At 42.0% G+C, this 27472-nt stretch overlaps 1 protein-coding gene across 7 annotated transcripts in view; it reads right to left on the reverse strand.

The window, feature by feature from the left end:
• Positions 1 to 27472, reverse strand: part of ccdc171 (coiled-coil domain containing 171) — a 378891-nt gene that overhangs the window by 190211 nt on the left and 161208 nt on the right. For all 7 annotated transcript variants that reach the window (XR_011353507.1, XM_069924483.1, XM_069924477.1 and 4 more), the window contains 3 exons: positions 18881 to 19107; positions 16997 to 17185; positions 7327 to 7518 (listed from right to left, as the gene is read on the reverse strand). Coding sequence is in view for 6 of the 7 variants with exons in the window: in XM_069924483.1 (XP_069780584.1) it covers positions 7327 to 7518; positions 16997 to 17185; positions 18881 to 19107 (608 nt within the window). In the remaining variant the exon portion in view is untranslated. The remainder of the gene's footprint in view (positions 1 to 7326; positions 7519 to 16996; positions 17186 to 18880; positions 19108 to 27472) is intronic.

Raw genomic sequence — 27472 nt, forward strand, 5'->3', positions numbered from 1 at the left:
TTCCTTTTTATTCCTGTGTCCCATGTTTGTGCTTTTTCTTCCAGTGCCTTTAGGCTATCTTTTGTTTTGTCCAGCTCAGCCTCCAAACGAGTCATTTGTTCCATTAAGTCCCTCATTACTGATTTCCATCTTGTTCGGGATGCTGGTTATTTGAGCCAATCTTCCCCCCAACTACTCCCCCACCTTTGCTGGGTTCAGCCAGTCCCAAGGCCCCTCCTGAGTCACTTCTCGTTGGGCTTCCACTCGATGTTCCTGGTTGAGCTGTTGCTTCTTCAGTTTTTGCTCTTAGTTGCGTTGGTCATTTGGCACTAGTTTTATCAATGTTTGACACTAAACTTCTGGTTTTGAACTTTCTAACCATCTTTTTAAATTTTTTTTGTGGAGAGCTCTTTCAGTGTCTTAATATGGCCACGCTCGCATCTTTTTCACACTTTTTAAAATCTTTTAAATATTTAAAGTAATTTATTTACTCGGAATCAATATATAGTACATTTCCAATATCCAAAAAGCTTGGGTCTGGATGTTTTTTGTTTAACTGGATTTTTCAACTAATGGAATCATGGTTTTAAGCAACCCAGTAGCATCAGTAGAATATTTGAATCAGTTAATGGAAGAAAATGGAAGGTCAGCTGATGCCGATCCCTGACACCTCTCCTCCACCACCGATCCCTGACACCTCTCCGCCGCTGCCGCTGATCCACGATACCTCTCCATCGCCAATATCTGGCACTCTCCACAGCTGCCACCGATCCCTGACACCTTTTCACCACCGATGCCAATCCCTGACACCTCTTCTCCGCTGATGCCGATCCCTGAAACCTCCCCACCACCGATGCCAATTCCTGACACCTCTCCACTGACGTCCCGGCTCCTCCCAGGAGGCCGCTCACCTTGATGATGCTGGAACAGCGGAGAACCAAGTACAGTGGAGAGTACACAAGAAATGGAAAGAGAGGGGAGGGAGTTAGCTGAAATGAGGACAATCTCCCCATGCACTGCCTGACCTGCTGACTTCCTCCAGTTGCTCACTGATGGCTCAAGATACAAGCTTACTTCTCTGAGCTGACATTCAGCATCCATCTTCTTGAATGGTTCTAAACACTGCTGTAATCTAACTGGGGCTAACAGCATGTCAGGGCCCCACATGAACATGGCGAGTGGAAAAATAAATTTCAACTTGTGACGTCATGTCGCCGCCCACCCAAAAAAAGGTTCGGATAATAGAACTTTTCAGTTAACTGAATTTCAGAAATGGGGAAACTTACTGTATCAGTAAAATCACCGAAAATTGTATAGTATAATTACTGTTCACTTTGAATTGTTGAATCCTAGTGATTCAAAGTTGAGGAACTAGAAATTCAGAGGAAAAATATTCTTACTGTTTGTTCTAAACCATTGTCAACTAAAGGACACTATGTCATTATTAAATATGATTTACATATTTTGAATGGAAACTATATAAAAAAAAACAAATTAAAAAGTCAGCATAATTTTAAATGCAAATCAAACTCAATTTGCCAACTGCACCCAGATGAATAACTTTACCCTGTTGATCCTCCAAAATCCCACAGGATAATTTGCTCACTAATTTATTACACCTTCAGAGCTTTAGAAATGATAAGCAATGGTAAAGTAAAACATGTTCAAAATTCAATGCCAATTCAATGTTTTGTTGGATTAAAAAACAATCTGCTGGAGGAACTCAGGGGATCAAGCAGTATCAGTGGGAGAAAAAGATTTGTTGATATTTCGGGTTGGAACACTTGATCAAAAGAATTGTTGACCTTCTGAGCTCCTTCAGCATATTGATTTTTTGTTCCAGATGTTTAGTGCATCTGTAATCTCATGTCTGCTTTGATGGATTGCTACTCATGTTCAATGAAAGCACCAAGAATAGCTCGTAAACAAGAATAAAAGTATTAAATATTCGAATTAGTAACTGGTCAGTATTCTATTTGTTTCAGAGCCTTTCAATTATTGTCCTGGTCAATTCAGTATTCAGTTGTTTTGAGCAGAGAACTTCATTGAGAAAATAGAGTTTAAAGCAATTCCTATGGTTGATAAAGCTGAAGCTCCATCTTGTGCATCATCAGCTAACTGCACAAAGTACGAGCAACTGAATCATTTGCAAAGCGAGCATCTTTGCTGAGCAAATCAATATTAATCAGACAGTCGTTGTCCATTGCAGCCAGCTTGTGTGACCCTAGGTAGATAGAAATCAGACAAGGTTCCCTTTCTTCATGGTACAGCATTTCTGACTGGTAAGTGCAGAATAGTAGCTGCCAATTGAGGATAAATTTGGACATAACTGTACAATCATGCAGAATGGCTACCTGAAAGCCGCAGCCTAAATGACATTAGAGGGAAGGAGGAAATGACACTATCCCAGGATCATGACAAAGGAAGAGAGGGGTAATGAGAGGAAAAGGAAGAGGAGGCAGAAAAGGTGAAGCACACTGGAAGACAATGGAAGCAAGGGGCAATAGAAAACAAAGGGGAAAAGAGTGAAGAGTAAAAGAGAGCAGAAAAAGGGAAAAAGGATTGGGAAGGCATGAAAAATGAACAAGGATTAGAGGTAGATAGGGGAGCAAGAGTGAGGAGGGAGAAAAGGGCAATGGGGATAAGCAATTGTGAAATATGGGAAGGATATAGAGGGAGAAATGATGAGGTAGGAGAGGGAAATGATGTGGGGAGGTGATGGGGCAGAATCAGCATTATAAAATCATTTCTTTTTCTTCTTTCTTTGGCTTGGCTTCGCGGACGAAGATTTATGGAGGGGTGCGTCCACGTCTGCTGCAGGCTCGTTGGTGACTGACAAGTCCGATGCGGGACAGGCAGGCACGGTTGCAGCAGTTGCAAGGGAAAATTGGTTGGGTGTTGGGTTTTTCCTCCTTTGTCTTTTGTCAGTGAGGTGGGCTCTGCGGTCTTCTTCAAAGGAGGTTGCTGCCCGCCGAACTGTGAGGCGCCAAGATGCATGGTTGGAGGCGATATCAGCCCACTGGCGGTGGTCAATGTGGCAGGCACCAAGAGCTTTCTTTACACAGTCCTTGTACCTCTTCTTTGGTGCACCTCTGTCTCGGTGGCCAGTGGAGAGCTTGCCATAGAACACGATCTTGGGAAGGCGATGGTCCTCCATTCTGGAGACGTGACCCACCCAGTGCAGTTGGGTCTTCAGCAGCATGGATTCAATGCTTGTGGACTCTACCTTTTATAGACAAGTAAATTCCAAATGCAAATTATCAATTCACTGTGGATCTCACGCATGTTTCTTGTGGATTAGTCTGCCAGGAAGGACTTGCTAAAGTCCATATCAACCATATCCACAAAGCCCACTCTAAACAACTACCTTTGTCACTTCCTCAAAAAACATGATGCCTCTCACAAAGCCATGCTGACAGTCCCTAATCTGACCATGACTTTCCAAATGTGCATAAATCCTATTGCTAAGTAGTGACTCCATTAGTTTTTCTACCACTGATGTGAGGCTCATCAGCCTATAATTTTATAGATTATCCCTATTTCCTTCCTTGAACGAAGCTGTGTCATTAACTCCACTCCTCTGAGACATCTCTTGTTGCTGGTGACAATGCAAAGATCTTTGTCCATACCAGATCAATCTCTTTACGTGGTTCTTTCATTAACCTGATGTAAGCTCCACCACTCTTCCGGAAATCTATAACCAGTTCCTTAATCTTGCTGACGTGGAGGGTGAGCTGTGAACCAAGCCACCAGTCTCTCTAGCTTCCTTTGATAATCCAACTGGTTAGAGATGTTGCCCACAACAGCAGTGTCATCTTCAGGTTTATAAATGGAGTTGGAACTGTGTTTGACCACATAGACATGGGTATACAGGGAGTACAGTAGAGGGCTGAGTATGCAGCCTTGTGGGGCACCTGTGTGGAATGTGATCATGCAGGAAATGCTGTCACCGATCCTCTGACTGAGGCCTGCAGAACTGGAAACCGTTGATCTAAATGCACAGGGGAATGCTGAGGCCAAGGTCATGAAGCTTGGGCACGAGTTTATATGGAAATATTGTGTTGAAGGCAGAAGTATCATCAATGAATAGTTATCTGACATAGGTGCCCTCGTTAACCCTATGTTCTGGGGCCAAGCATAGAGAAAGGGAGATGCTATCTGCCATGGAACAGTTATGGCCACAGGCAAATTGGAGTGGCTGAAGACCGGATGGCAAGCTAGAGTTAAATATGAATCATGACCAATCCCTCGAAAGCACTTCTTTAGAGCCATTAACCAATAGTCATTTAGGCCTATCACTATGATGTTCTTCGGCAATGGGATGATCGCGGCTTACTTGAAGCATGTAGGTATTTCTGTCTTTAGATACTCCTATCCATAACTCCTGCACAATACACAAACATGCAGGAGAAACTCAGAAGATCATATAACATCCACAGAAAGTTATGGGTAACCAATGCTTCAGGCCTGGACCCTTTGTCAGGTAGAAAGAAAAACTGGCAGGCACTTGAATAAAAAGGATTGTCACACTGACACATCACTGCATGGCCAATAGCACTGCCAAACCAAGGCCAGCTGCAAATTGGAGGCACATCTTCTATTCCGTCTTGGCCCTCCCCAACCAGATGGCATTAACATCAACTTTTCCAATTTCCTTTAAACCACACTTTTCTCCTATTAGAGCTACCCTTCAACTTCTCTACATCACTTCTCAACTTTGTTTTCTCTTCTACCCTTCCCCTAGTATCCACAGATGAACTCTTCCCTGTTAGCCTATGCTCCTCCCTTGCCCCATCCTCCCTCCTCTCCTCATCTCAACACCTTTTTAATTAGGTAATTGTTTTTGTTCGTATTTGACAAAGGGACAGGCCAAAATGTTTTACTTCCTATGAATGCTACGTGACCTGCTCAGTTTCTCTAGCAAGTTTGTGTATGCACTCAATCCTAGCATCTGCAGACGATATTCCTGTCAGTTGGTTGGCACAGGCTCAAAGGACACATCCAGGGACTTTGTCTAAGACAGTCGCTTTCCGTGGGTTCACTCTCTGCAAGGCCGATCTGATATCTGCGGCAGTGACCTTGGGTATAGGTGTGCCTGATGATGAAGTGGTATGTATGGCTTTAGTGGTCATACCTGGATTTCCTGTATCAGGCTGAGTACAGGAGCAGCAATGTCATGTTACAACTGGACAAGATGTTGGTGAGTCAGCACTTGATGATTGTGTGTAGGTTTGGTCAGCCAGATGTAGAAAAGATATTGTTAAATTGGAAAGGGTGCAGTAAAGATTCATGAGAATGTTGTGAGACCGGCTGGCTTGAATTATAAACAGAGGTTGGAACTTTTCTCCCTTGAACATATAAAGCTAAGAGGGGGACCCTAATAGAGGCTTATAAAATCATAAGGGAATTAAGATAAATAGTCATAGACTTTCTTCCAGAGTAAGGGAATTTTAGATCTAAATTTAGAGGGCACAGATTTAAGGAGAGAGGGAGAAGATTTAATTTGGACCAGAGGGGCACCTTCTTCACTCAAAGGGCAGCGGGTATGTAGAACAAGCTGCCAGAGGATGTGATAGAAGCAGGGATAATTGTAATGTTGGAAAGGTTTTTGGACAGGGACATGGATAGAAAATCTTTAGAGGGATACGAGTGGTGTGCCTCAGGGATCTGTGTTGGGACCATTGTTGTTTGTTGTTTATATCAATGATCTGGATGATAATGTGGTAAATTGGATCAGCAAGTTTGCTGATGACACAAAGATAGCAGGCGTTGTGGACAGTGAGGAAGATTTTCAAAGCTTGCAGATGGATCTGGACCAACTGGGAGAATGGACCAGAAAATGGCAGATGAAGTTTAATGCAGATAAGTGGAAGGTGATGCATTTTGGAAGAGCAAACCAAGGTAAGACATACACAGTAAATCGTAGAGCACTGAGGAGTGCAGAGGAGCAAAGAGATCTGGGAATGCAGATACATTGTTCCCTGAAGGTGGCATCACAGGTGGACAGGATTGTAAAGAAAGTATTTGGCATCTTAGCCTTTATAAATCAAAGTATTGAGTTGGGATATTATGTTGAACTTTTCTAAAACATTGGTGAGGCCAAATTTGGAATATTGTGTCCAGTTCTGGTCACCTAACTATTGTAAGGATATTAGGCTGAAAGAGTGTAGAGAAGATTTACTAGGATGTTGCCAGGTCTTCAGGAGTTACAGGGAAAGATTAAACAGGTTAGTATTTTATTCCTTGGATCAAAGAAGAATGAAGAGAGGTTTGATAGAGGTTTACAAGATTATGAGAGGTATTAACAGAGTGGATGTGAGAAAGTTTTTCCCACTTAGATTGGGAAGATAAATACAGGGGTCATAGTTTTAAGCTATAAGGGGAAAGGTTTAAGTGGAACATTAAGGGAAAGTTCTTTACTGAGAGAGTAGTGGGAGTGCCATATGATGTGGTGAGTGCAGGCTCGATCTTGAGTTTTAAGAATAGATTGGATAGATACATAGATGAGAGGGGTCTGGAGTGTTATGGAGTGGGAGCAGGTCAGTGGGACTAGCGGAACGGTGGTCAGCGTAGACTAGATGGGCCTAATGGCCTGTTTCTGTGGAGTAGCATTCTAAGTTGAATGCAGGTAAATGGGACCCTCTGAGTCAACATGGACAAGTTGGGCTGAAGGGTTCATTTCCATGCTGTTGAACTCTATGATTCTCTGGCTGAGTTGCCTAATTTGAATGCTCAGTCCTGGCCTTCAACAGTGAGTATATCTCAGTTTAGCTATAGTTTCCAGTTAGGGAACACACTTAATGATGAAGTCAGTGACAGCAATGGTATATTCGCTGAGGTTGGTTGTTGAGTCCTTGAATATGGACAAGTCTACTGATCCAAAGCAGTCATGTAGGATGTCATCTATTTCCTTAGAGAATGGCTTTTACCATGGTCCCCATGTCTGCCTCTTCTCCATAAGACAAGCTTTAAAGCCACTGGTTCTTCTCACTATTGCTTTCCCCTCTCCATCACAAACACATTTCTCTGTATACTCCTATCACTTCCTTTTCCTCACTCCATCCTCCTCAGTCTCTCAGCTCTTGAGCCCCACACTTGACCATTTTCAATGATTATTTTTCTTCATCATCATAATTTTTATGACCTTTGCTCATTTTCAAATTATGTTACAAATTGGAATGTAAACAAATAATCACTTTTTTTTCCTTTATCATTAAGAACTTGCTTTTTTGTCAAGTGAAACTTGACACTGTAGGTACTAACTATTGGACAGGTAATAGCTGTCATTGAAGACAATAATGTAGATGAGATTAAAGGATTGCTGTATAAAAGGAAATAAGTACTTACCATCACTGCCTCAGACAGCATTTGGTTCTTCTCAACTTCTTTGTTCGAATGCTTCTCAAGATTTAGATTTAACTTCTGCATCTGCTGAGTTTGTTCATTTAATAGAAGCTGTGCCTGCTGCTCCCTATGCAAGGCATTATTCAGCTCTTCACAAATACTGCCAAATCTCTCAAATGGAACCATCTTCTGGGTCTATACAAATATATTTTAAGGAAAATGGAATCAATGATTAAGCCCATATTCAAACAACATAAGAAATAGAAATTTTTCTCCATGTTCCATCATTCAATAAGATAATGGCTGAAGATTAACTCAGCACCACTTTTCTGCACTAATGCTCTATCACGTGATTCCTTTAATATTTGAAAATCTGACAAACGCTAAGGAACATAAAAATCTACAGCACGTAACAGGCCATCTTGTGTTGTGCCAACATAATAACCTACTCTATCAACTGCCTAGCATTTCCTGACTGCACAACTTCCATTTTTATCAGTTCCATGTTGCCCCTTAAAATATCCTAGTGTCCCTGCCTTTACCACCATTGGTGGCAGAGCATTCCATGCTCCCACGACTTACCTTATATATCCCACCTGTACTTACTCCCCCTGGTGTTAACTATTTCAGCCCTGGAAAAACCTTTCAGCCATTCACGTGACTTTCAACCTCTTGTATTCCATCCATCCAAGGAGAAAAGACCAGATTCATCAACCTATCTTCACAAGGCATGCTCTCCAATCCAGGCCACATCATTTTAAATCTCTTCTGCAGCCTCTCTACAGTATCCACATCTTTCCTGTAAAGAGGTGAGCAGAACTGAACACCATATTGCAAGAGGGATCTTAACCAAATTCTTATGAGTAAATAGTTCAGTTAGCTCACAACGGCCATGCTATACAGGGGGAACCCATCTGAATCTTCCAGGTCTGAGCCAATGATTTAAGTGCTTACCTGGACACCTCTTAAATTTTGAGCAAACCAAGAATTGCTGGAGGAACTCAACAGGTCAGGCAGCATCCACGGTTGGAAATAGTCAAAGTTTCTAGTTGGGACTCTTTATTAAGTAAAGTTATTATCGGCCCCTTCCAGACTTAAAATTAAAAACCAGATGCCAGAATGTGTTGAAAATGTTCTGACCGAAAACATTCCACCAACACTTGTGTGCATTTCAGAACATACCTTCTCTTGTACTCATTGCACTGACCAATGAATGGAAGCATGTCAAATGCCTTCTGCACCACCCCAGGAATATAAAAGAAGAAAAACCTTAAATAAGAGAGTTTAAAGGGGCCATGAAATATCCTTGTCGCCATGAAATATCCTTGTCGCATTGGAGAATCACAGGACCCTTGAAATGCAATTATAATAAACAAAAGGGTAGCTAGGAAAAGGTTTTAAAAAAAAAACAACAAAATCTAATTTCAGTCTTGGTGAAGGGTTTCAACATGAAACATTTACAATATTTTTTGCTGTTCGATGTGCAGAGAACCTCCAGCAGATTGTTTTTGCTTAAGATTCCAGCATCTGCAAACTCCTGTGTGTATCTTCAGCAAAGGGGAAGTCCACTCAATGACAAGAGAGAAAGTTTATGGCTGGAGTCAGAGGAATTGGGCGAAGTCCTAACTGAGTATTTTGTATCGGTATTCACCAAATGCAAGGAAGATAGTGAAATCAGAAAAAAAGGTATGTTGATGCACTGGAGCATACTGAGACAGACCATTTAGAGGTGGCTTGGGATGAATTGCTAGAGTAGCTTGCACACAAACACATTTTAAAACACAGAATTTTTGCAGGACTTTAGCAAAATGCTTTTTGCAAAGAGAGCAACAAAGTTGTAGAATACAGCTTGCCTGGGAGAACATGTGATTTTTATAGGCAGGGAGAGAACAGTTTTGCTTTCAGAGAGGGAGGGAGTGAAACAGAGAGGAGAGACACAGAACTCAGTTCCAGAGGGACAAGCTGGCAAACTTTGGAAGCCTGCCTGGTCAAAGGAGAAGACTGGCGGTCTGAAAGAAAGAGGATCATCTGGAGAACCCTGAAGGAGGCAAGTTTTGTCAGCAAGGCTGATTGAGAAGGAATCAGTTGAGGATGTCCTGGAAGAGGAATCTCTCTCTGAAAACCAGCAAGAACCCTCCTGAGTGGAAATCATTTGCCTGTTAAGCACCAAAGACTGGTGAACTTTGTCAATGGTAACTTCTGTGCATAGTACATGAATTGCCTGCAACCAGTAAGATTGGAGTGTGATCCAAATAACTTTTTAAATCTTAAATATACATTACACACACCTGCACTAAGTATTAGAGGGTTAGGTAGGTTAAGTAAGTAGGTTAAGTCATAAGTTAAAGTTTAATTCTGTTTTCTTGTTCTGACATTATGAAGGAGGAGATGTTGAGTCACTTGAATTGCATTCAGGTGAATAAGTTACAGAGCATCATTGGATCTATCTGAGGAAATTGAGAGAGGAGATTGCTGGGGCTTTGACAGAGATCTTTACATCCTCTTAATCATGGGGTAGCTCCAAGAAGCCAATGCTGTACCCTTTTTAAAAAAGGGTAACTGGGACAAAGAAGTAAATTAGAGGCTTAAATCTTGAAAGAAAAATTATTGACAATGTAGCAACTATTTCTCTTTATAATCGCTTCCAGGAATTAGAATGTTGTTGTTGTTGTTGTCTATGACTCGTTCAAACAAATCAGTACTAAAGTTGAATTGAGTTTTCCACAGTTTATCAAACGTTAGGCAGTACTAAACTTTGTTAGACGATGGCTAAATGGTCAATAAAAGTTGTTAGAACATTCCAAATCCCTTACCATTTCGTAGAACAAATAAACTAACAAACTGGTAATCTCTCTAACATGACCAAAAATCCAGCTGTAACCTTAGTGACACTCAAATAATATGTAAACAATCTTCTCGAAAGCCACAAAACAATTTCCCTGCAAGAAATTTATTTAACCCTTACAATACCAGCCCTAATTATGTCTAAAAAATAATAATTACCTATCACAAAGAAACAAGAATCAAACATAGTACATAGTTGTTTGTATCAGTTAAATTTCAAAAGAAAGTGCAAGTCAATTATCAAAGCTTTCTGTCTCTTGTAAAAGACAGATTTTGGTAACTGGTCTGCTCAGAAAGCCAGTTTTAATCTTGATCTGAACTTGACAGACAAATCCTCCTTTTTCTTGGATAATATCAGCAATTTTCCCCATCAACCAGGAATTTCGAGCTGCTGTATGATCTATGATGATCACGACATCCCCAGCCATGAAATTACACCTGATCTTAAATCATATGTGTCACTCCTATAATAGAGGAAGATATTTTTTCACCCATCTTTTCCAGAACAAATCCGATATGAATTTAACTTGCTTCCACCTGCAGTGTGTATTAATGTCTTCCCTCTGAAACTGCCCTGGAGGGCACAACTTGAAATTTCATCAGCAAATGATTTCTAACAAAAGCAGATTATCTCTAATTCAGCATTAATTAATTCTTCAACTGTGAAACCTCTCTTTTCTTGTGTCTCAAGATCTCCTATTTCTTTTTGTTGTAGATCTTTTTGATGGATGTTATCCGATTCAACATGGTTTGTTTGCTTGCTCTGTCTGCAACGATTCAGAAACCATCTTTTAAATCTGAACATCCATGCTGTTTACTTTTTCAAACGATTCCAGGATGAGAAGTAATGGACTAAGCAGGTAACTGTATCTATTTGTTCAGACATTACCTGTACTGCATTTATAGTCTTACTCCTGATTTCAGGGTCTTCTGATAAAAATTTATTTGAATTTTTCAGGATTTTAAAGTTGTAAAAGAAATGGAGGCCCACTTACCCACAATTCTTTCTTCAAAAAAGACCATCTTCAAACCTCGAGAAGCCAGATCAGCAAGATTGTTAACTGTGTTAACATATCTCCACTGGTTGGAAGTGAGACTTTATCAATTTCTGTGATTCAGTTAGCCACAAAAGTTTGAAACCTGTGGTTTTATTGTTGATGTATTTGAGGATAGAGGTGCTATCCGTCCACCATATAGTCTGTTTGTTTCATCTGCAACTCTCTTTCCAACATTGGGTCTACTCTGCTTGCCATCAACTCCATTCGTGGGATAGTGACTGGTTTCAATGGAGCCACTCTGGCCTTTCCAAATCCACAATGTGCCTGATCCTTGTTATCATGCAATAACAGGTAAGTAACAGTTTGGTAACACTTCATATGTATCAGCAAAATGATGCAATTGAACAGATGTCACAGTTCCACAATTTGTGGGTGTGAAGCATCTGTCAATCCTGATGTCTTCCAGCATACGAAGATCCTGAATCCAACACATCCATTCTTGTACAATGGATTCTGGTATCTCATCATCCCAACCAATCTTTTTCCGACACAAAGCTTGCAGAATCATCCTGACAGTCAGGACAACTGGTGCCAATATTCCTAGAGGATTATATATCGAACTGACGGTTGATAAAATCCCCCTTCTTGTGAGAGGTCGGTCCTTCAATTAAAAACATCACACTGAACCCACCATCGTACAGCTAACATCTCTCAACAGGAAGATTGTCATGGTCTAAGTCCAAATTCTTAATTTCCTTTGCCCTCTCTTTCAGGTATGGTCATCTGTACTTGGCAACTAGTACCTGGCCACTTGGTAAGTAGAAAGCCTCCTTTGAAACAGATCGCTTTTAAATTCATGATAAAGAGTCTTTTACTGTAACTGCAGAAGTGAGATTAATCTACATAAAAGTTATTCCTGATGATGAATATGCTTGAGAGCTAAATTGTTCCATATTGTCCTCAGCACACTTCCTAAGGACAAAATTCACACAACTTGTTGATGAAGTCACTCCAAATAGATGCCCTGTCATTCTGCAATCTATCACGTTCTTACTGTAGTCTTCATTGGGCCATCAAAGGAATCGTAACAAGTCACGGTCTTCATTCAGTACTTTCACCTGATGGAATATTGCTTCAATGTCTGCAGTAATGACAACCAGTTTTTAAAAAAATGTAGTTAAGACTCCTATCAACATACCAGTCAAGAGTTGAAAATTTAGTGAAATTCCCTCCACAATCAAACAGAACTCGAAGTTTTTCCTTCTGTGGATACAAATCCCCATGGCATCATTCCGTTCAGAAATATTACCTGGTACTTTCTCTGCATATCCTTTGGATATCATATCTGACACACATTTGGTGTAGCCTGGATTAAAGGAAGAATCTTTCTTGAATATTCTGTTTTCTTTAAAGGTAATCTAATCCAATAATGATCATTAACTAACTTGGCAGATTTTGACACTGATTCCAAAACTGCTAGTCTTCCTTTGAAGATTCTTGGTTGTCCCTGACGCACTCAGTAAAGTAATTCTTGAACTGCTGCTCAACAAGCCTATCAATCAATAACTTAACAATCAAGCTTAACAATTGATAACTTGTTGATACATTACCATTTGATTTTGAACCTCTTCCTTCTCCTCATGGTCCATTAATTGTCCAAGCAAGCATAGTGTTGACAGCGCAAGGTCCATCTCCTATACTCCTTACGACATCTAGCGGTTCCAGAGCTTTTGGTATATCTGAACCAATCAGCAACTCAATCTCACAGTTGATTTCGTGTAAACAAACATTTTTCAAATGTCTCCAAAGTTCAATGTCGTTTTGATGTGGGATGTTTTGTTTATGCAAACGCATAGTTTTCTGAGTGTATATGCCTGGAAGTTCACAAAATTGTTACCATTCAGTCCAGCGATCTCTAGGCCTGAAACAATTTTAAATCTTCTTCCTTGAAGATTAAGTTTATTCATTAGACCCAAGGTGCAAAATGATGCAGTGTTTCATAGGTCGAGAAATGCATAAGTATGTATTATTGCACTTCCTTTCTAGGCTTCAACTTGCACAGGTACTATTAAAAGTTTGCAGTTGTTCTCTCCAGCCCCAGTAGGACTATTTGTCATAATACCGAGGCTTCAGTAGTGTTTTCATCTGCTTCTTTTTTAGTTGTTTGTTGCTTTTCCAAATTCTTCTTTTCCTGGAAGACGTAGCACTTTGGGATACTTTTGACTGCGTATGTCACAGCTGAATCTATTTTTTGCAGGTTTGCTGGCATCCTTTACAGAGACAGCCAAAACATACTCCATTTTCCTTCAAAAAACCAATTTTCTCACTGTGTCTCCTTTTCCAAATCATGCTTATCATTAAAGAATAAACATGCTTTCACAACAGATAAACTTTCCTTTTCCTCAATTTGCTAGGTAGATGGCAAATGTACTTTTTAAAAATTTTGGTTGAGGCTATGATTTGAACCTCTCAACTTCTTTACTTACTGTTTGAGTGCCTTTGATATTTCCATACACTGGATCTGTGACAGTGTTCATTTGCCCTTCAATCAACTCCTCTAAATCCTTAAAAGTAGTTCAACAACTGAACTTCTCCATAGTTCTTTCATCTGGTAGGGTATTTATTTATAATGATTAGTATATTAGTAAGTATGTCAAGCACTCATAGGTGTCCGATCTCTGACGTCACTTTGCAACATCCCCTTTCATCCGATTTTATTGACAACCATGAAAGGACCTTCTGCACATAAGCTACAGCAATTTTATGCTTGCTGCCAAAATGCTTATTTAGTAAAAACTTAGCCTTTTGGAATCTTTCATTTGGAACCATATGCTGGAAACTCTTACAAGATCTTGTGGTTATCCACTCGTGAAGTGCTCCAAATAATAGACAATTCTCCAAGCTTTGGCTCTTAATTTCAATGCTGCATTCAAAGTTTTTCATTAATGCTTGGAATTGAAGTGGATCACCATCAAAAACTGAAATCTTTCTATTGGGCAAACAAGAGTGTCTGTAATTTAGTTAACGATGCAGCCATTTCATCTTTCCTTCTGATGTCTGGGCGATAGTTTCTTTCTTCACCCAGATTTCTGTTACCTGATGTGAGCGGGTAGTATTCTGGTTCGTAAGATGGCATTATGTCTACTGGGTTCATTATTGGGGTTTGAGATTTGGTACCACCATGCCTTAACCTGTTTAGTTCAGGATCATGCAAGTCTTGTAACCATAACACTGATTCATTTTTGGTATTAAACATTTTATTTTTCTGTTGTCCTTCCTCAAAACGAGACTCCAAAATGTTAGACGCTTTAGATAATTTACTTCAAGCACCAAATACTTCAGAGCCTTCTAGTGCCCTCAACCTGGCCTGATTAACAGAAATTTGTTTGTCCAGTTCCAGTTGATCCTTTTGCCTTTTTTGCTGCATTTTCTCCCTTCTTAGCTGCTCCTCCTGCAGCTTCTTTTCCATCTGCAGCTGCTCTTCTCTTCAAAGCTGCTCTCATTTCAGCTCCTCTTCTCTCCATAGCTGCTCCCGTGATTCTTCTCCACTCCTCCTTGACTTCTAAGGCCAATTGAATTTGAAGCATTTCTCTTTCCGCATCAAGAGCTGCCACGTCTGCTTGAACGTCTAAACATGTAGATTCAGTATTTGAAATTCTTGACCCTGCTTGAGAACTCCTCTTGCTTCTGCTTCCAGTATTTGACAAACTATCACCTGGTCACATTTCATCCTCTATTTCAGAGGTTGTCTTAATATCTGACTTTTTCTCCTCTCTGGATTGCTCATCCTCCTCACCACCATCTGTGGCACAGCTTCAGCTATTTCCATGTGGCTGATCTTAGTTTGTCTTGATGTTTTTTGCAGTAATTCTGTGAGATTTATACTACCAGCAGCTGTAACCTTCTGTTTTTCTATTGCCTCATTCAGTCTTGCTTAAGGAGTAGCTTTGTTTCCAGTTGTATCTAATTGCCGCCTCTGCAATTCTTCTTTAAGTTCCATGACCTTCATCTTCTCGACACAGCTCAGTGGCAGCTGCCATATTATCCATTCAGTCAACCACCACATGCAAACATGAAATATGCACAACAATAACTCCAAAACTGAAACAGTCCACAAAGGACAAGAGGTAGTGTTTCCACTTTGTTCTAACTTGCGATAAACACACAGAAGGAATACTTATTGAGGCTTATGCTTCTTCAATGACCTTGCTGATACTGTTGACGATCGTGTCTCCTTAAGTTTGAAATGCTCTAAAGAGTGCCCAATCGATCCAGTTCAAATTCTAAATCTAATTTCCAACTTTCTATTGTTTTAGATTCCAACTTTTATTGACTAAAAATTGCAGCGACTATTTTCCTTGATAATTGCTTGCAGGAATCAGAATAATATTGTTGTTTATGACTCGTTCAAACAATTCTGTACTAAAGTTTAGTTGAGTTTTCCACAGTTTATAAAACATTATCAGTTGTTAGATGGTGCTAAGCCTTGTTAGACAGTGCTAAGCTTAAATGGTCAATAAAAGTTGTCAGAACATTCCAAGTCCCTTACCATTTCATAGAATAAAAAAACTAACTAACTGATAATCTCTCTAAGATGGCTGAAAATCCAGTTGTAACCTTGGATCGAAGACTGTTACTATGGATACACTATATAAACATTCTTCTTGAAAACCACAAAACATGATTTGCTTGCAAGAAATACTTTTTAACTCTTACAATAGGGATTTTATCATATTCAGAAAAATATGGACTTACTTAGGATATTCAGCATGGCTTTGTACAGGGGAAGTCCTGTCATACATATCTGACGAGTTTTTTGAAAAAGTGATGAAGGTGAATGATCAGTGTTGGATAGCAGATGCTGTCTACATAGAGCTTGGTAAAGCATTTTCAAGGTCCAAAGTAGGCTATTTGAGAAGATAAGGACCCATGGAATCCACAGTGAGTTGATGAGATGGATCTAAACTTCACTTCATCTTGAAAGACAGAAGGTAATGGTGGAATGTTTCACTGTCTGGTGGAGTGTGACCAGTTATATACCACTGGTTGAAAACGCATCACATCTGATTATCCCTCATTTTCAGGCAACGTAAAAAGTGATGGAGTTATTAGGAAAGTCAAAGAATATAACAGAATAAAGAACAGTTGAAAATTTGCTTGCAGAAATGGCAATGGACAAGATTAAATTAATGCATTTTGGAAGGACAAAAGCAAGTGAAAATTATACAGTAAATGGCAGGACCCTTTGGAACGTCGACAGGATAGGAGGTAATTGGAGTCCACAACTCTCTGAAAGTGACAACACAACTGGATTGGGTAGTGTAGAAGATGTACAGGGTGTTTGCTTCATCATTTTGGGTATTGAATATAAAAATAGGTAAGTAATGTTATAGCTCCGTCAATCTTTAGTTCAGTCACATTTGGGGTATTGTGCACAGTTCTGGTTATTTGTTACAGGAAGCATGTGGTGACTTTGGAGGGCTGTGCCAGGATATGGCCTAGATTGGAGAGTATTAGCCATAAGGAAATGTACAACTTGCATTGTTTTCTCTGGAGGGTACTTCTAGGATTAAATAATAAAATTACATTTATATAAAATCTTTTTCTTCTGTAGCTTAAGAATAAACTCTTCTGGTTAAAAGAATCACAAGGTTGCTTTTGCCAATGAATGGAGTAGCATTAGTGGCAGAAAAAGCTTATGCCATCAAAAAAAGTATCTGTATGCCATTGAAATAATGTTTAAAAATTCAAAACTGGACAAGAGCCGAGAACAGTTTTCATCTACACTGAAAGTAAAGGAAACAATACAGATAAAATTAGAAAATCTCCACCTTAAGTGAGTGCTTGAGCTCACTCAGCTGCTGTTCAAGGTTCTGAGCTTTTGCTGCTTCTTTTTTCAAATCACTCGTGTAATTTTTGAGTTGTGTAAGTTCCAAACGTAATGATCGGCGTTCCACTTCTGCTGCATGCAGCCTCTGAGTAAACTCAAGGATCTGTTTCTTTAATATTTCCATACATTTCTGGAAAAAAATGGACTTTTTAAAAAAGAACTGACATGTTAATTTTCAAATATTTTTAACTATTAAGATCATATTAAATACTTAAAAGAAACACTGGGTTAATCTTGCATGAGTGGACAGAAATGAGCACATTTCTCTGAACCAGCAATATGTAACATAAATTATAATGCGACCATTGAGAGTGCTGAGTGAATCCTGATGAGCATGACGACATAATGTGCTAATGGATACTGAGATAATGGAGGACTAAAACCCTACTCGACCTCATCCTCACCAAACTGTCTGCCACATTGTGTATGAACAAAATACAAATCAACTCCTTTAATTCTTTTGCCACCCATCTAGATCAAGTAGTAATTTGCAGCAACCAATTAACCAAAATGTGGTGTAGCCAAGTTTGCGGATGACACCAAATTGAGTAGAAGAGCAAATTGTAATGAGGATGTGGAGAGTCTGCAGAGGGATATAGTTAAGCTGGATGAGTGGCCAAAGGTCTGGCAGATGGAGTACAGTGTTAGTAAGTGTGAGGTTATCCACTTTGGCAAGAAAAATAAAAGAGCTGAATATTATTTAAAGGGTGAAAAACTACAGCATGCTATTGTGCAGAGGGACTTGGGAGAGCTTGTGCATGAATCGCAAAAAGTTAGGTTGCAGGTGCAGCAGGTTATTAAGAAGGCAAGTGGAATGTTGGCCTTCATCACTAGAGGAATTGAATTCAGGAGTAGGGAGGTATGTTGCAACTGTATAAGGTACTGGTGAGACCGCACCTGGAGTTGTCCAGTTCTGGTCTCCATATTTGAGGAAGGATATACTGGCTTTGGAGATGGTCCAGAGGAGGTTTACTAGGTTGATCCCTGGGATGAAGGGGTTGACTTATGATGAAAGATTAAATCGTCTAGGACTGTATTCGCTCGAGTTCAGAAGAATGAGAGGAGATCTTATAGAAACATATAGGATTATGAAGGGTATGGATAGGATAGATGTAGGAAGGTTTTTTGAGCTGGCCGGGGAAACTAAAACGAGAGGACACAGTCTCAAGGTTCGGGAGAGTAGATTTAGGACAGAGATGAGAAAAAAGTTTTTCCCAGAGAGTAGTGAATGTTTGGAATTCTCTATTCAGGGAAGTGGTTGAGGCTGCTTCATTAAATATATTTAAAATTCAGTTAGATAATTTTTTACATGATAGAGGAATTAGGGGATATGGGGAGAAGGCAGGTAGGTGGAGTTAGGTCATAAATTAGATCAGCCATGATCATATTGAATGGCGGAGCAGGCTCGATGGGCCATTTGTTCCTACTTCCAATGTTCCTATGTCCCTAAATGGCTCATCTTTGTGAGGTGCAAGCAAAGCAGAACACTTGAGGTAATCCCACAAGGTCAAAAGAAGAATTTATGAATGTCATACAGTAAAAACTAGAGATCAGGATCAAACTTGGAATGCTGGAGATGTAAAGCAGCTGTCCCAACTGCTGCAGCACTGTACCATTCAAATCAACAACTGTAAAAACATCTACCGCGCAATTATTTTGAAAGTCAGTTCACTTCTTCACACTGAGAATAATATTCATTGTGTTGAAGTTCTAACATTATTCTGTGATCGAGTAAAACTGAAAATATCTGGAAGTTCAAATTGAGCAGGTTGGTAAAAGTGTTAAATTTTAACCCCTCCAGAAGTTGCTTCATTTTCATCATTACCTTTATTGGCATGGTGACCTGACATCCTTCTTTTCCTGACTTGGTAGTAGCTTTGCAAAGTCCACAGCCTAATATTTGTACTAATGAATTTTTATGTCCACATCCAATGTGTTTATCGCACCTGGGAGGAATATTTTCCATCTCCACACTTAATTTCTCCATGAATTTTGAGAAAGAACTTTTGGCTACATTTTCCATTGACCAATTGGAATAATGATGATTAAGGTCTAAAAAAAATGAAAGCAAAAACAAAAATGATTGTTCTTTCATCGAATTATATCATGAAAATATTCACTAGATGAAGAGACAAGATAAATATTCCATTTTATATGGAACTTTGCAACATCATTGAATCTTAAAACTACTGATAGCTCTGGAGCTGGGATGTAATTTAACTTTTCATTCTGATGCAATTAAAATTTTACTACTTAGTCAATTACTTCTTTCCCTGGTGGAGGTCAGTAATTATCTTTCTCAGATGATGGTTTTATGACCTCACTATAATAAACGTGTTCTGCTCAATACTAGTTTTGACTCATTTATATTAATAAATGTACTTAATGGAGATAAATAAAATTTATTCATATATCCGTTATAACCTTAATTTTAAATAGCTTTGATTATTAAGAAATATCATCTCATTCAGATCTTTATGAAACTCCTGACCAACATCTATTGCTGCTGTACAGAGATAAGTGAAAACATTTTTCCATAGCACTAATAAAATACAGAAAAAAATACTAGTTTTGCTGAAACAGTGTACAGAATACTCAGATCAGAGAGAGGGTCAGCCTTGCGATGTACAATGTGAAATGAGGACCAGTATATATGCCAAGCACAAAAAAAGGTATATTCAAATTTATGAATTTTTCACAATTACCTGCCTGTAAAATGTCTTGTGATCCTTGCAATGACCAACATATGAAGATTGCTAAACAATTTAAATTACGATATCATTTACAGTTTAATACAAATTATTTGAATGTTACTTTTAAGAAGTACACCATTTGTGAAGAGTAACATTTGTTCTAATTATATTAATACTAGCAAAAAATGAAGATGCTTCCACTGAAATGGTGAAATAGAATACTGAGATTGTTCCAAAAGTGGGAAGAAGTCTATAATTCAACAAATGTTGTCAGTGATGTACCAGCGAGAGATTATATTATTTGATCAGCATTTTAGAATAAATGTTCTTGATCTCACTGTTTATTGCTTGCAATTACATTTACAGATAACAAAGCTCATTCCATTTTATTGAACATACTGATAATTTCAAGAAGATTGCACAATCGTAGAAAATAGCCAGGTATTTGTAATACACGAGCTCCCATCTACTGGTCAATGACTTTATTACAGTCAAGGATGTTAAATTTAGGAAAGCATGATTGTCAAAGGGTATTGAGAGTTTGAACAGGAAAAACACAAAGCATTTGTCATGGTCCTATGGAGCCAAACAATATGGGCAAGATCCTAACTGAATACCTCTTTGGTATTCGCCAGGGATAAGGATGCAGAATCTTGAGAGCTAAGAGAGGAGTACCCTAATATTCTGGAATACATCTGTACCAGGAAGGAGAAATGGCTTTTTATTTTTATTTCAATCAAGTGAATAACTTGACTCCATCTGCCAGATTACAAATCCACTCATTCCACTTGTCTATATTCTCTTGAAGCCTCTTTTCATCCTTATCACTACTTGTATTCCATTTAGTTTTCTGCATTCTACAAACATGGACAAATTTTAATTCACCTCCTCAACCAATCATTGTAGATGGTGAATAGTTAGAACCCAAGCATCATTCCTTGTGGTACCCCAGTAGTCACCACGTAATGATCTAAAAATAATCAGTTTATTCGTATACTTTATTTTCAAAATTTAACTAATTCAAAATTTCAACCGACATATTAACCTAATTTCATTTGTTCACCAACATCTGGTGTGGAAACTCAATGAAAGCCTTCTGAAAATCCACAAAAGCACATCCACATTGGAAGACCTCCCTGGGGCCAGCACATTGTGGCAACTGTGAAGACACACCAATGCCTCAATTTTCTAAGGAGTTCTGAGGTGATTCAGCCTGTCTAAAGATGTACTGTGGAAAGTATACTGACTGGTTGCATCACAACCTGTTTTGAAAACTCAATTGCCCAGAAATGCAGAAGGTGGCTAACCTAGCCAAGTCCATCATCCCTTTGAATGAAGACATCAACTTGAGATGCTGCTTCAAGAACACAGTCAACATCAAGGATACCGACAGAAGACAGGCACCTCGAGGTTCTGGAACAGTTCCCCACCCCTCCCCCCCACCCATAATGGCTTCAGGCTTTTGAACCTCCCCATACTACTCGAACCATAACACTACTTCAAGACCACTGTAGATCTATGATGTTACACCACTAGCCTACTGCAGGGGGCGACCTGTGTACCTGCAGGAAGAGCAATGGAGGACAACACCTGGCCAGCTGTCAATCAGCCGACCTGAATGGACCAACCCCCACCCAGTCAGCTGCCAATCATCCGCTTGGATATGCCACACCCGGCCCCTTGAGGTCAGTCACTCAGAGCCACAGTTAACTGCAGCAGGGATTTTAAGTGGAATAAAGCCTGTTGATTAGTCTTTAAGTTTTGTGTCCGCTTTTCTGTATGTCAGAACACCACAATTCATTCCACTTAAAATTTAAGCAGCTATGGAGAAGCTCCTAAGCGCCGGGAGCTTCGAAGTCGACCCACATCACCTGGAAGCAGAAGCACGCTTCGAGATCTGGAGGCACACGGTCGAAGCAATCATCGAGGCACACACTGACGTCCTAGACTCAGACAGGAAAAAGCTCGTCCTGCTCCGCTTGAAGCTGGGTCCTCGAGCCTTCCAGGCCCTCAAAGACTGCACTGAGTACCCGGAGGCGATGAACAACCTGGAAACCATGTATAAACCCCCAACGAACGTGGACTTTGCCAGGTACCTCCTAAGCATTCGTGCCCAGCAGCCCGGAGTCACAGCCAAGTCCTATCTGGGAGCCCTGCATGAGTTGGCCCGACCGTGCATGGCCGAACCCGAGGTGAACAAAAAGGAAGTCGAAAGGCTGATCAGGGACGCCTGCGTCCAAGGTCTGCGCTCGAAAGCCATGAGGCAGAAGCCATTGGAGGACAATATTTATTCCCTGGCCAAAACTGCGGAGGTAGTTGAACCCTGGAGGCAGCAGTCCTTGTAATGGAATATATATTTGAGAGAATTTGGTAAAATTAGAGTAGGTTACATACATACACACATTTTGGAACAGATCTTACTTGAAATACTGAAGAATTCATATTCAGCGGACTTTACAGAAACTATGGAGAATGCTATGCACATTTCGCAAGTAGGTGCTAATTGAAATGATGTCATAAAATGAATAGACTATTGTTTGGACTGGAGACACTTTGGCTGTTTACAAGGCTTCTGACCTTTCTACAAAGTGCTCATAAAAAGGTCACTCCTGGGTTTTGTTTACCTAAGAGAACAGCTTGACCAAGGATAACTCCTGTTGTTTGCTAAAGGTGGGGGTTTTTGCAAGTGAGAGAGTTGCATGGGGTTTCTAGCAGTCTCAGTTGGAGAAAGAGAGAGAGGGGTGAAACAAGCACTCTCATATAGTGTGTGTGTGTGACATTGAAAGATAGCTGAAACAAGCAGGAGAAGCTTGTTGGAAACAGAAAGCTCCAGAGTGGCAGATGGCTGGAAGTGGTATCTGTCTGATGTTTCTCTTGGAATAAGAAGAACAGAAAGGAACTATGCGTTGGCCTGAAAGAAAGAAGTCATCATCTGGAGAACCCTGACAGGGCAAGTTTCATCAGCAAGACACTGAGTTGACTAATGGTGGTACCTCAGTTATGGAAATCCTGGAACAACAAATCTCTCTCTGCAAACCCTACGAGAACCTTCCTGAGCGGTAAACATTTTCCTTTCAAGCACCAAAGCCTGGTGAACTTTATACATGTTAAATTCTGTGCCTGCAACTAGTGAACTTGGAAGAATGAAAAGTGAGATTGAACTGTGAATCAAAGAACTTTTCTTAAATTTACACACACATCATACACGTGCGTTTAGAATTAGAAGGGGGTTAATTTGGGTTAGTTAAGTTAATAGAGATAAGTTAAAGTTTGATTCTGTTTTCATGTTTAAAGATAATTAAAAACAATTTTAGTTTAACTAATTATTTGACTCAGTGAATGTCTAATGCTGCTGGGTTTTGGGGTCCTTTGGGCTCGTAACAGTCCTACACACCGAAACCTTCGACTCCAGACTCATCCAGGTCTCCTCATGGACAGCACAGACTGCAGCTGTGGACAAGAGCATCGCTGCAGTGGGCGCCCCATGCCCTTGTAAGTACTGTGGGTTGATCGGCAGTCACGACGAAACTGCCCGGCCAGGAACCAATTCTGCTCAAAGTGCAGCAAGAAATGCCACTGTGCTAAGGTATACCTTTCTAAGCCTGTCGGCAGCTCAGCGGCTCTCTACGACCAACACCCCTCTCTCCAGGTCCTGGCCACGTGTGATTGCCGGATGGAGCCATTGCCTCTGTCGTGACTTCTGGCCTCCCCAGCCTTGCAGCCCTACTTCCGGTCTCACCGGCAACGATCACTGCGTGCTCACCATGTATCCAGACCAGCCCAGGCCAAGCCAGCACTGCCCCATGGTGCAGACCCCACATCCACAGACTACAATGATGTCACTTCCGCATCACAGAGTGAAGTCACTTCCGTCGCCCACGATGATGTCACCAGAAAGGGAGGATGGCATGACATCATTTCCTCCGCCACGACCAGTGCAGCTGAAGAAGGCAAGCCATGCTGCCGCCAGGCATCCCCACGCAGCACTGCCATCTTGGGCCGGTTGGGCACAGGCACCAGAGCCACTCGGGGCCTCTCAGGCCTACAACGTGCACATTGCCAACCTCATCAGCACCAACGACGACGATAACGATGTGGTCAACACGGGCACTGAATAGGCCGCCCTTCTGATGCACCCCATACTTGCGAATGTTGCCCATTGCAACCCACCGCACCCCAAGCCTATGGAGAAAGCCACCAGTCAACATTCACCCCTCTCAATGCACCCCATGCCTGCAGAGGACTACACTAGCTGCAACTCACCTCCACTGTCAGGGAACTGCGACTCAGACCCCGAGATGGTCCCAGCAGCCACCACACTGTCCAGAGCAACCCTCTCGGCCTCGGGTGCTCCATGATGGACATAGAGATCAACGGGCAGGTAACAAAGTGCCTATTCGATAGTGGCAGCATCAAAAGCTTCATTCACCCGAATGTTGCCTGCTCTTTGAAACTCAAAATCCACCCCATCATCTTCTCTATCACCTTTGCCGCCCAGGACCGAATCATTAACACCTTCGGGCGCTGCTCCGCCGATCAAACCCTGGGGGAGACATACACTTGGTTCATGCCCAAACTCTGCGCCCCAGTCCTCCTTCAGTGTCACCTGCAGAGCATCACCCTCGCCTTTGGGAGGCCCCTACCCCCACTCGCGGTCCACAGCATGCTGTCCAACCAGCCCCAGCTGTACATCACCCCGCTCATCCTCTTCGCACACCTCACACCAGACTGCGAGCCGATAGCCACCAGGAATGGGCACTATTGCGCAGCCAATAGAGACTTTATCAAGGCAGAGGTGCAGCGACTTCTGGTGGAAGGTGTCGTAGAACCCAACAACAGCCCATGGAGAGCCCAAATCCTGGTGGTCAAAGGGGGCAGTAAGCTGAGGATGGTCATAGGGGGCAGTAAGCTGAGGATGGTCATAGATTACAGTCAGACCATCAACTGGTACACCCAGCTCGACGCCTACCCCTTACTGATGAGAGCTGACATGGTCAATGAGATAGCCCGCTACAGGGTCTTCTCCACTATTGACCTGAAGTTGGCCTATCACCAACTCCCCATCCACCCATGGGGCAAGCCCTACACTGCCTTCGAGGTGGATGGGCGATTCTACCAGTTCTGCTGAGTTCCATTTGGGGTCATTAACGGGGTCTCCGTCTTCCAGTGGGAGATGAATTGCATGGCACAAATTAAAGGTGACCTTCCTGTACCTGGATAATGTCACCATCTGCGGCCACGTCCAGCAGGACCATGATGCTATCTTGGAGAGATTTCTCTGGACAGCCGAGGAACTGAACCTCACATACAATAAAGAGAAGTGTGTGTTCAGTACCACCCGCCTTGCCATCCTGGGGTTCATCATGGCACATGGTGTTATTGGTCCAGATCCAGAATGCATGTGCCAATTAATGGAGCTACCCCTCCCACGCACGGTCAAGGCCCTCCGCCTTGACCTTTTCTCATACTACCTGCAGTGGGTTCCCCGCTTCTCGGACAAGATCCGCCCACTGGCCCAGGCCACCACCTCTCCCCTCCCACCTGAGGCGCAGGCAGCCTTCACGTGCATCAGGTAGGACATCGCGGATGCCATGATGCATGCCATGGACGAGGACTCCCCCTACCAGGTGGAGGTGTGGCCCTCACCGCTACCCTTAACCAGGAGGGGCACCCTATCGCTTTCTTCTCCAGAACCGTCCACGGTTCCGAGCTAGGACACTCCGCCATTGAAAAGGAGACCCAGGCGATCGTGGAAGCGGTCTGCCACTGGCACCACTACCTTGCTGGCAAGAGATTCACCCTCCTCCCTGAACAACATGCAGTGACGTTCATGTTTCGCACCACCCACAAAAGCAAGATCAAGAATGATAAGATCTTGCGCTGGAGAGTCATGCTAGCAACATACAGCTACGACATCCAGTATCGACTGGGGAAGTTTAACGATTCCCTGACACCTTCTCCCGGACCTGCACGTCACTTCACGATGACCAGCTGCAGGCCCTGCACGAGTCCCTCTGACACCCGGGCGTCACGCGCCTATATCATTTTATCCCAACACCTCCCGTACACTGTCCAGGACATCAGGACCATGACTGAGGTGTGTCAGGTCTGCTCAGAATGAAAGCTCTGCTTCTTCCACCCGCCCCAGTCCCACGTCGTAAAGGTCACCCGGCACTTCAAATGCCTCAGCATAGACTTTAAGGGTCCCCTACTTCCACCAATCGGAATATCTATTTCCTCGTGGTCATAGACGAGTATTCCCGTTTCCACTTCACTATCCCATGCCCAGACACCACCACGCCCACCATCATCAGGGCACTGACACAGATCTTCAGCATGTTCGGCTACCCTGTGTTCATCCACAGCAAGCGAGGATCCAGCTTCATGAGACAGGAGCTGTGCCAGTACCTGACTGCAAGGGGAAATCGCAACTAGTCGCATGACTAATTACAACCTGAGGGGTAATGGGCAGGTAGAGCGTGACAACGGGGTAATCTGGAAGGCAGTCCTCCTGGCCCTTAAGTCCAAGGGTTGGTCTGTAGAGTACTGGCAGGACGCCCTACCCAAGGCACACCATGCCATCAGGTCGCTCCTGTGCACGGCTACCAACGAGGCCCTTCACGAACGCGTTTTCGTTCCCTTGGAAATCGGTGACTGGAATCTCACTCCCAGCATGGCTCACATCCACGAGACCCCCTTGGTCGAGTAGGTGTTCCTCCTACATGCCAACCACAATTAGGTCTACATTAGGTACCCCAGTGGCAGGGATGACAGCATCTTAACCAGGGACTTGGCACCAGTGGGAGCACCCACCGCAGCACCACAGCTTCCATTGCCCCTGGACCATACCGGTCCAATGTGCCTCCCCTGCCCCGGACAGCTGTGGAACACCCAGGACCACGTCAGCCTGCTGCGCCTTCCCGTCCCCGGGCATCCTGGACACACCCAAACCGCGAGGGACAACCCCGCCCCCCCCACCCATCGAATGCCTCACACTTGCTCCAACTCTGGCCGCTCCGGAGTAACAACTCAGAGTAATCTTGGATCCTGACAGTCTATGGTCTTCTCAACCTTCCAGATGATCCAGAATTTATTCACTCCACCTCCAAATCCTTAAAATCGTTCAGTTAGGAATTGTAGTTGGGTGCACTTCATGCTGGCATAGACACAGGGCACTGGGAATTTTCATGATTTCCCACATCCTGTGGGGAGAATCTCTGCTGTAAGTGACATCCTGACTGCATTGAGCTACGCTGAACTAAGTCTGAAAAGATCTTAAATGTCCTTGTGTGAACCTCTGCTCAGCACTCACTCTTTGCCAAATCTTCTCGTGCCAACAGATTTGCACTCAACTCAATCACTGCACTTAACGTCAACTACTGCCACTCCAAAAAGGGCCACTCCATTATATCTGCTCTTCTTTTATTGGCAACTGGGCCACACTGGGAGGACTGAGTGAAATTTAGAATTCAGCAGAGGAAGATAAAGGGCTTAATTAGGAGGAAAACAGAGTAGAAGAGGAAACTTGCAGAACAAAAATCAAATGCTAAAGCTTCCAGAGGTATGTGGAGAAAAGAGATGAGTTAAAACAAATCTAGATTTATTTTGGCTTCTGTAATAGCCACTTAATCCTACCCATTTGCTCTGATCTGTGTCCGAAGCCCAATGTTTCAAAAGCTAAGGGCATTCAGATCAAGTGCTGACTTTTTCTTAAGAATCTAGTT

Source organism: Narcine bancroftii, chromosome 1 (assembly GCF_036971445.1).
Source record: "Narcine bancroftii isolate sNarBan1 chromosome 1, sNarBan1.hap1, whole genome shotgun sequence".
Lineage (NCBI taxonomy): Eukaryota > Metazoa > Chordata > Chondrichthyes > Torpediniformes > Narcinidae > Narcine > Narcine bancroftii.